The sequence below is a fragment of the Hypomesus nipponensis genome, chromosome 20, assembly GCF_054491055.1.
Source record: "Hypomesus nipponensis isolate SF chromosome 20, ASM5449105v1, whole genome shotgun sequence".
NCBI lineage: Eukaryota > Metazoa > Chordata > Actinopteri > Osmeriformes > Osmeridae > Hypomesus > Hypomesus nipponensis.
Window position 1 is genome coordinate 8,592,501 of NC_140380.1, and position 10,000 is coordinate 8,602,500.

The 10,000-nt window shown below is 54.5% G+C and overlaps 1 protein-coding gene across 1 annotated transcript in view; it reads left to right on the forward strand.

Annotated features, from left to right (window-relative positions):
- Positions 1-1,878: 1,878 nt before the first annotated feature.
- tcf7 (transcription factor 7) overlaps positions 1,879-10,000 on the forward strand; it is a 12,529-nt gene continuing 4,407 nt past the window's right edge. Inside the window, exons 1-7 of the mRNA XM_084683478.1 lie at positions 1,879-1,905; positions 4,034-4,160; positions 6,569-6,656; positions 8,386-8,475; positions 9,068-9,187; positions 9,465-9,627; positions 9,820-9,927. Of these exons, the coding sequence (XP_084539604.1) occupies positions 1,879-1,905; positions 4,034-4,160; positions 6,569-6,656; positions 8,386-8,475; positions 9,068-9,187; positions 9,465-9,627; positions 9,820-9,927 (723 nt within the window). The remainder of the gene's footprint in view (positions 1,906-4,033; positions 4,161-6,568; positions 6,657-8,385; positions 8,476-9,067; positions 9,188-9,464; positions 9,628-9,819; positions 9,928-10,000) is intronic.

Sequence of the window (10,000 nt, forward strand, 5' to 3'; positions counted from 1 at the left end):
TGTTGTTGTTGTTGTCTGACTGTTTATTAAGTGTGGAGGACGACTCGTCAAGTCATGACATCACTGCTTTCTGGAGGATATTTTCACGCTTATTGTTGCTTGTTTTGTATGACTGGTTGTCTGGCTAACTGGCTGGTTGACTGGTTTGCTAGCTGCCTGGTTGACTGGCTGGTTGACTGACTGGCTGGTTAATTAGCTAGCTGGTTGGCTGACTGGCTGGTTGATTGGTTGGCTGGTTGGCTGACTGTCTGGTTGATTGGTTGTCTGGCTGGCTAGTTGGCTGACTGGCTGGTTAATTGGCTAGCTGGCTGGCTGGTTAATTGGCTAGCTGGCTGGCTGCTTGCATGTATCTTTGTATGTCACCAACTTGTCGGTGCCTTTGTGCCTGCGTGCATGTGTGTGTATGTCTTGAGCGTGCGTCTGTGTGTGTGTGTGTGAAGGCGGTTGCGTGGGGTTGGGTCTGTTAAACAGGGCAGTGTTGTTATGTCTGCCTAGGCTTTGATGTTGTCCAAACCTCCAGATAAGTGGCGCTCATTTAGCAGACCGAGTGCCCAATCACTTCCAGACTGGGCCTCCCCACTCCTGATTGGCCGTTGGGGGTGTAATGGCTGGGAGGGGCGCAAGGGGAGGGGCCAGTGTGGTGAAAGGGGGAGGGGCTAGGATGCCAGCATCATACTGGACATCTGGGTCTCGTACAGATACACAGGCACGCACGAACACACACACACACAGTCATACACGATGCGCACACACAGAAATCTTGATCTTAGTCATGCAGACCAGTCTATAAATGACTGCCTATATATATAGCACCAGTGTGAGGGGAATGTGTGTGTGTGTGTGTGTGTGTGGTCAGTGTGTGTGTGTGTGTGTGCGTGTGTGTGGTCAGAGTGTGTGTATGTGTTTGTGTGGTCAGAGTGTGTGTGTGTGTGTGTGTGAGAAAGCGAGATAGAGAAACAGGGTCTCGTAAGTCTCTCTCTGTCACGTCCCTCCAGGTTCAGTTCCTGCACACACACAGCCCTCAGTCCTCCCTGTGTGTGTGTGTGTGTGTGTGTGTGTGTGTGTGTGGGTGGGTGTGTGTGTGTGTGGGTGTGCGCGCATGTGGGCATGTGTGTTTGTCAGATCTGTCTGTCGGTTTGGACTTGGACTTTGACTCTCCGCAGCATAGTACTGCACAACATCTCGTCGATGTCAGAGTAAATCCATGATCTTCCTTCTGACATCCAACCCCAGAGTTTAACCAACAACATTTTCCTCAGATCTATTGTCTCTGTTACTGATGACAGATGTGTGTGTGTGTTTTGGGGGAAGGGGTGTGTCTGCGTGTGTGTCTGTGTGTGTTACAAATGACAGGTGGGCTGACGCACAACATCATCTGTTGTCTTCACGGATGTGACGGTGACAAGGTTTCTCTGCAGACTGTGTGTTTGTGTGTGTGAGAGATGTGAGAGGGTGTGTGTGAGGGTGTGTGTGAGGGTGTGTGTGAGGGTGTGTGTGAGGGTGTGTGTGAGGGTGTGTCAGCTTGAAAGACTCACAGGAAGGAGAGTTCCATTCAGGTCCACGGACTGCTCTCCCTCCTTCCATCCATCCATCCATCCTCCTTCCCTCCCTCTCTCCATCCTCCATCCATCCATCTCTCCCTCAATCCCTCCCTCAATCCCTCCCTCCCTCCCTTCATCTAGTGGGCAAGGTTCTCTCCTCTTGTAATGTTTCCACCATGAAACAGGAGATTAAAGACCCCACTCTCAAAGCACTCGTGGGCCCAGAAAGAAAAAAACCCCAACCCTTAATTTCCGCTTCAAAAAAAAAAAACTACTTAGAGTCTTTTAACCAAAGAATACATTAGAGGCGGGAGGCGCGCAAGCATTCTGTCGGCCAATGGCCTTCCAGGTCGCGGGGGTCAAGGTGCCTGTGATTGGTCAGTGTTCATTCTCAGTGACATGTCTCAAACACCATTAACTCTTTGATAGAACGGACGGATTCTTTTCAAACGCAGACAGAGATAAAAGGACAGAACGATATGCTAATAAGTGTCCTTTTAAGCGAAATTAAATGACAGGAGATGAGCTCTGTGTGTCTGACGTACTTAAAAAGGTTCAATATCTAATTGGGATTTGTCTTTGATCATGACACAGCGAGCCAAGATTCACGTTTGCGTTGGATTGAAGTATTGATGAGTCGCTTTGCTTCAGTGTCTTTGTCGAGTTTGGTTGTGTGTGTGTGTGTGTGTGGGGGGGGGGGGGGGGGGGGGGGATAGTTAGGTTAGAAACCCGGCTGACTCCAATGCATCTACAAACAATTCTAGTTCATGCAAGTACTAAAACACAATTATGTTGAAGTTGTGTGTGTGTGTGTGTTGGGGGGGCGGGGTTAAATAGGGAGGGCTGATAATTATATGTTATACGAATGCTCTCATTCAGTGTGTGTGTGTGTGTGTGTGTGTGTGTGTGTGTGTGTGTGTTAAACAGGAATGCACACAGAAAACCACTTCAAGGAAAGCTAATTGCGTTTAGGAAGAGAAATACGTCAAGAAGCATAAATATAAGTGTGTTTCTGTGTGTGCGTGTGTGTGTGTGTGTCTGCAGAAAGCAAATGGTTCCAGAATGGACAAACTCATAAACAGGCCTGGGAGGTCTAGACACATGCACACACACACATTGTAGCTAAAGTAGCATGAAGCAGGGAGTCACGCAATCAAACTTTATTGACACGTAGAGGTTTGAACAATGTAAAGCCTTGAGTTCCTGCCGGTGATGTCACAGAACTAGCATTCTCTCTGATAGGTCAGGGCAGGTCACAACACTGGAAAACAAAGATACTGAACACGACCAGTGTCTGTCTCTCTCTCTAGCTCTCTCTCTCTCTAGTTCTCTCTCTCTCTCTGTCTCTCTCTCTCTCTGTCTCTCTCTCTCTAGCTCTCTCTCTCTCTCTGTCTCTCTCTCTCTAGCTCTCTCTCTCTTCCCTCCTCCTCCTGCCTGTCTTCTCTCCCAGGTCTAGTTAGCGTGTGTGTCAACATTAAAGGCACTGGTGGTTTGATCTGGGCCTGTCTGCTTACTGAATACACAAAAGACACAGTGTGTGGGTGTGTGTGTGTGTGTGGATGGTTTCAAATGTAATCAGGTGGGGATAGGAGCTTGGGGTTATGTGTGTTGGGGGGGGGGGGGGGGGGTGGCGTGGAGAGAGATAAAGGAGGGGGGTTGAGAGAGTGTGTGTGTGTGTGTGTGGACGGACTGCCTCTAAGTGATAAGGCATTCACTTTCTAACTCAGCAGGGGGTTCTTGAGAATCTGCTCACACACACACACACACACACTCTCACACACACACATGCTCACACACACACACACACACAGACACATATACACACGCTCGCAAAACCCCAAACACACGCACACAGAAAATATGTACATAGATGTTCAAATCAATACCTACGCCAAACTTTTAGACACACACACGCATGCTCAAGAACCGTATAATACTGAGGTATTGGCAGTGTGTGTGTGTGAAGAACTCTACCTCCAACACTAACTGCTGTGACATATCATATGTCAAACAGCATGCTGTTAGCATTAGCTATAAGTGGATTGTGCGTAAGTTATTGAAAGCCATTTGTAAACAGAAACATGAAAGCAAACAAGCCCTCATCCAGACTCCCTTGATCATCAAAGGGCTATCGATCAAATGGGCCCCCACCTCAGTCCATCCATCCATCCATCCATCCCTGTTGGACCCAGTGTGAGCAAATGTATTCAGCCTCCAAAGCACCTCTGTTTGTTTCCACACCGAGCTTCAAATGACTCTTTCTCCTTCCCCCTTTCTCCCCCCTCTCTCACCCCTCTCTCCCCCCCTCTCTCCCTCTCCCTCTCCCTCTCCCCCTCCCCCCTCTATCCCCCCTCTCTCCCTCTCCCCCTCTCTCCCTCCCCCCTCTCTCCCCCTCTCTCCCTCTCCCCCTCTCTCCCCCCTCTCTCCCTCTCCCTCTCCCCCCTCTCTCCCTCTCCCCCTCCCTCTCCCCCTCTCTCCCCCTCTCTCTCCAGTCTAACAAGGTGTCGGTGGTCCAGCAGGGACACGGGATGCACCCTCTGACGTCCCTGCTCCCCTACGGGAACGAGCACTTCAGCCCCAGCCCCCCCCACTTGCCCACAGACATGAGCCACAAAACAGGTACCTACCCCCTCACCTACCTCCCCATCTCCCCCTCCCTATCCACTTACCTCTCTAAGGATCCAGCCCAGAGACAGGCTCCTCTCTGGGGATCCAGTCCAGAGAAAGGCTCCTCTCTGGGGATCCATCCCAGAGACAGGCTCCTCTCTGAGGATCCATCCCAGAGACAGGCTCCTCTCTGAGGATCCAGCCCAGAGACAGGCTCCTCTCTGAGGATCCAGCCCAGAGACAGGCTGCTCTCTGGGGATCCAGCCCAGAGACAGAGACAGGCTCCTCTCTGAGGATCCAGCCCAGAGACAGGCTCCTCTCTGAGGATCCAGCCCAGAGACAGGCTCCTCTCTGAGGATCCAGCCCAGAGACAGGCTCCTTTCTGAGGATCCAGCCCAGAGACAGGCTCCTTGTAGGGATCCAGCTGGCCTCCTTCACCCTTGAAGTGGTCTGGATCTCAGAGGATGGCTAGCCACACTCTCTCACACACACACACACACACACAATCTCACACACACGCACGCACACTCATATAGAGCTGGAAGCAATTAGGGTGACAATCAGCCACGGCCATCTCGACTGCACACCCGGTTCTGGTTAGCACACACACACACACCTACGCACACAAAGACACAGACAGACACACACAGACACACACACATTTTCTCGTAGAGAAAGCCTTGTGGACATATTTTTATAAGTTAGAAACAGAGCCATGGTTAGACAAGGAGAGAGTGAGACAGGGAAGGGGAGAGAGACATAGAGAGACAGGGACACCTCTCTCTCCCCCCCTCGCTATCTTTCTCTGTCTCTCTGTTCCTCTCTCCCTCTATCCTAGCTCCATATCTCAGCCTGCTAACATCACACATCTGCATCTCACCTCCGCACCTCATCCTGCCCACTTCTGACATCACTTCCTCTCATACTTCCTGCCTCCTTCTGCCTCTATTTCCTGTGTGTTTCTGCCTGGTACACAGCCAGCCAACCAGCCAGCCAGAGAAACGTATATAGCTGCTCTGTCTCTAGAAAATGAAATGTGAGCACTGTCTGTTTGCAAAGGGAGAGACACCAGAAAGAGACAGGCAGGCACTCACTTGAGACTGGAGCTGTCAGAAGGGAGGGGGGGGAGGGAGGGAGAGAGGGGGAGGAGGCAGGTTGACTGACATTCCTGTGCTCCAGACTGAGAGAGTCCTGCCCCCTAGCCCCTCTGCCCCCCCCCCTCCCCGCCCTCAGTGTCCTCCTCAGTCTCCCAGCCCCAGACTCCCAGCCCCCTCCCCCCCCCCCCCCAGACTCCTAGCCTCCAACCCCAGCCCCTTGCCTCACCAGCCTCCAGCCCCCAGCCCTCCCACTAATGACAGTGATCTGCTGCATACCTGGGCTCCAGACACAGGGCAGGGCCGGCTAACTGCTAGCTGCCCTGCTCTGACAAATGACTTCCTTTGAAACCATTCAGAGGAGAGAGAGGGTGGGAAGAGAGTGGGAGGCGGGAGATACAGACAGAGAGAGAGATGGATGTAGAGAGACAGGGTCGGGTAAGGGGGGACAGAATGAGAGACAGAGAGAGGGTAGGGCCTTGTCAGTGGCCTCACTAGGCTTTGTAGTGCCGCACAACTCGAAACTTCCTGTTTATTGCAACCTTTTTGGTCAGATGGAGTATGGAGAGAGGCCCTGCTCTCCCCCGGGCCTGTGTGACTGGTCCAGCCCCTCGCCTCTCCAGCCTCTCCAGCCTCCAGCCCCAAGCCCTCCCACAACAGCTGTTCTCAGCAGAGAGAGAGGAAGAGAGGGGGGGGAGGGAGAGAGAGAGAGACAGAGACAGAAAGAGAGGGTGGAGTGAGATGCAGCTTTTGACAGTGTGCTGGAGGGCAAGGCCATATAGCGGCAGCTAGACTTTGACCCCAGTTCTACACACACACACACACACTCTCACACATATACACACACACACACACTCTCTTTAAGTGTGTGAGAACAGGGTGTTAGGGTGTGTGACCTTTGTACCTGTGTGTAATACTAGGTTCCCAGACAACTAATGATGCCTTACGTGTCTGACCTGGCAACCTCTCCTCCTCTCCTCCTCCTCTCCTCCTCTATTCCTCCTCTCCTCCTCCTCTCCTCCTCCTCTCTTCCTCCTCTCTTCCTCCTCTCTTCCTCCTCTCTTCCTCCTCTCCTCCTCTCCTCCTCCTCTCCTCCTCTATTCCTCCTCTCCTCCTCCTCTCTTCCTCCTCTCTTCCTCCTCTCTTCCTCCTCTCTTCCTCCTCTCCTCCTCTATTCCTCCTCTCCTCCTCCTCTCCTCCTCCTCTCTTCCTCCTCTATTCCTCCTCTCCTCCTCCTCTCCTCCTCCTCTCTTCCTCCTCTCTTCCTCCTCTCTTCCTCCTCTCCTCCTCCTCCTCCCCTCCTCCTGTCCTCCTCCTCTCCTCCAGGTATTCACAGGCCCCAGTCCCAGGACATCTCAGGCTTCTACCCTCTTCCCCCTGGGGGAGTGGGGCAGATCCCCCCCTCTATGGGCTGGTGAGTAACTCTCTCTGTGTCACACACACACACACACACACACACACTCACACACACACACACTCACACACACTCACACACACACTCACACACACACACACTCACACACACACTCACACACACACACACTCACACACACTCACACACACTCACACACACTCACACACACGCTCTCACTCACACACACTCACACACACGCTCTCACTCACACACACTCACACACACGCTCTCACTCACACACACTCACACACACGCTCTCACTCACACACACTCACACACACGCTCTCACTCACACACACTCACACACACGCTCTCACTCACACACACCCACACACACGCTCTCACTCACACACACTCACACACACGCTCTCACTCACACACACTCACACACACGCTCTCACTCACACACACTCACACACACGCTCTCACTCACACACACTCACACACACGCTCTCACTCACACACACTCACACACACGCTCTCACTCACTCACACACACTCACACACACGCTCTCACTCACACACACTCACACACACGCTCTCACTCACACACACCCACACACACGCTCTCACTCACACACACTCACACACACGCTCTCACTCACAGACACTCACACACACGCTCTCACTCACACACACCCACACACACGCTCTCAGTCACACACACACACACACTTATACGCATAGATACATGCACATGTATAGACACACAACCATATATAGACACACATGACCCCCCCACACATGCGCACACACACACTCTCCCTCTGTCCCTCCCTCCCTCCCCCTCTCTCTCTCTCTCTCTCTCTCTCTCTCTCTCTCTCTCTCCCCTTCTCTCCCTCCCTCCCTCCCCTCCCTCCCCTCCCTCCCTCAGTACAGACTTTCTCTGATCTCCTGAGTCTCTGCGACAGAAACACGCTCTCGTCTTCTCCGACCGAGCCGTCGCCTTGGTGACGCGGTGGGATTGTCTTAATAAGTAATCTTCCCGGCTCAGACCTTGTTTGTTTGTTTGTCTTGGAGTCAGCCGTTTGTTTGAGGGGGGGTGGGGGGGGATTAGAGGGTGTTAAACAGGAAATGTCAAGCCACTGGCCTCCATTGTCATGGCAATGTGGCGGTTGTGGTGTGTCCCTCACAGGGCACCATATGCCCCGGGACCCCGGGGGGGGGGGGGGGGGGGGTTCTGCTCGACCAGAGGGGACAACTGTGTGTAGTGTCCCTCCCCGACATGCACCACTACAGTGTGTGTGAGAGAGAGAGAGAGAGAGAGAGAGAGAGAGAGGGGGGGGGGGGGAGAGAGAGAGGGGGGGGGGAGAGAGAGAGAGAGAGAGAGAGAGGGGAGGGGGAGGTGTAGGGGAGGATATGTGTCCTAACTGGGCCTTTTGTCCGGGGTGTTACCATGTGAACCCCTCACCCCCTGAGAGAGAGCAGCTCTGCTCCGCCCCCCCCCCCCCATCTCCTAGAGGCCTGGGGGGGGGGGGGCGGGGGGGGCAGGAAGAGTCTCTGCATACGAAGGCCCCCCTCCCTTCATCTCCTCCTCCACCCATGGAACACACACACTACAGAGACCTACATCTACAACGCACAGATCTATAACACAGATCTCAAACTAGACCCCAGCCCTGTAGACGCCTCCCAGACAGAGTGTGTGTGTGTGTGTGTGTGTATGGAGGTCGAAGCTGCAGTGCAGTTCAACTCTGTGCCCCCTGCCCCCCCCCCCCCCCCCTCACAGGCAGAGTCCGCCTGTCTATCAGCTGTCCTCATGTGGATACAGACCGCCCTACTCCTCCTCCTCCCTCCCCAGCACCTCCTCCTACTCCAGGTACCGTACCCGCCCCCCCCCCCCCCCTGCCAGCCAAGCTTCTGCAGAGGGCGCCCCTCCCTCCACACACTGAGAGCCCATTCAGCCAGTGTGTGTGTGTGTGTGTGTGTGTACAGAGAGTTTAGCTGCTTCAGCTGCTAATCTCTGGGACTGGAGAGACACACCCCCACCTCCCAGCCTCCCCCAGTGTCCAGCCTCCCCCCAGCCTTCAGCCTTGCCCTGCTTCCCCCACCTTCCAACCCTCTCCCAGCTTCCAGCCTCCCCCCCAGCCTTCTCCAGCTCCAAGCCTCCCCCAGCCTGGTTCGCTTTCAGATGACGCCACATGTCATCCCTGCGGCCCTGCGGCCCTGTGTCCGAGAAGCGACCCGTTCAAGAAGAGCCTCCGGCAGCTTCCCGCGGCCTGTCGCCGGCCTCAGCCTGTGGTCACAGCGCCCTCTGGTGGAGGCTGGCGGGAGGCCGGGGCCTGTGCTGCTGCTGGGACCAGCGCTTGCTTCTGCCTCAGCTCAGAGTACAGCTTCACTGTGGTACTGATAGTCTCTCTCCCCCCCCCCCTCTCTCTCTCTCTCTCTCTCTCTCTCTCTCTTCCCTGCAGGTTCTCTCACTCTCTGATGTTGGGCCCCTCAGGGATGCACCCCACAGGCATCCCCCACCCGGCCATCGTGCCCCACACAGGCAAGCAGGAGCAGGAGCAGTACGACAGGAACATGTACGCGTAAGTACCCAGGCTGCACGATGCCCTCTCTCTTCTCCTCCTCTCTCCTCTCCTCTCTCCTCTCTTCCCCTCCTCTCTTCTCCTCTCCTCTCTCCTCTCTTCCCCTCCTCTCTTCTCCTCCTCTCTTCTCCTCTCTCCTCTCTTCCCCTCCTCTCTTCCCCTCCTCTCTTCTCCTCCTCTCCTCACTCCTCCCCTCCTGTCATCACACGCCCTGTCCTGTCTCTCCCTCTCACCTGCCCCTCATCTCTCTCCCTCCCTCCTCTCCCTCCTCCCCCAGTAAGCCACACCAGGACCCTAAGAGGGAGAAGGAGCCTAAGAAGCCAGTGATAAAGAAGCCGCTGAACGCCTTCATGCTGTACATGAAGGAGATGAGGGCCAAGGTGATCGCAGAGTGCACCCTGAAGGAGAGCGCAGCCATCAACCAGATCCTCGGGAGGAGGGTACGCACACACACACACACACACACCTATCTGCTCACGCACACAAGCTGTATTCGGTTTGGTCATATTTGTACTGGAGTGTCTTATTCAAATGTACATGTATGTCTGTGTGTGTGTGTGTGTGTCTGTGTGTGTGTGTGTGTCTGTGTGTGTGTGTGTCTGTGCGTGTGTCTGTGCGTGTGTGTCCCACAGTGGCACGCGCTGACCCGCGAGGAGCAAGCTAAGTACTACGAGCTCGCCAGGAAGGAGAGACAACTGCACATGCAGCTCTACCCCAGCTGGTCCGCACGCGACAACTACGTAAGCCCCGCCCCCTCCTGCCACCCGGCCACTCCCCCCCCCGCACACACGAGCCCTGCGGCCCAGCTCCACT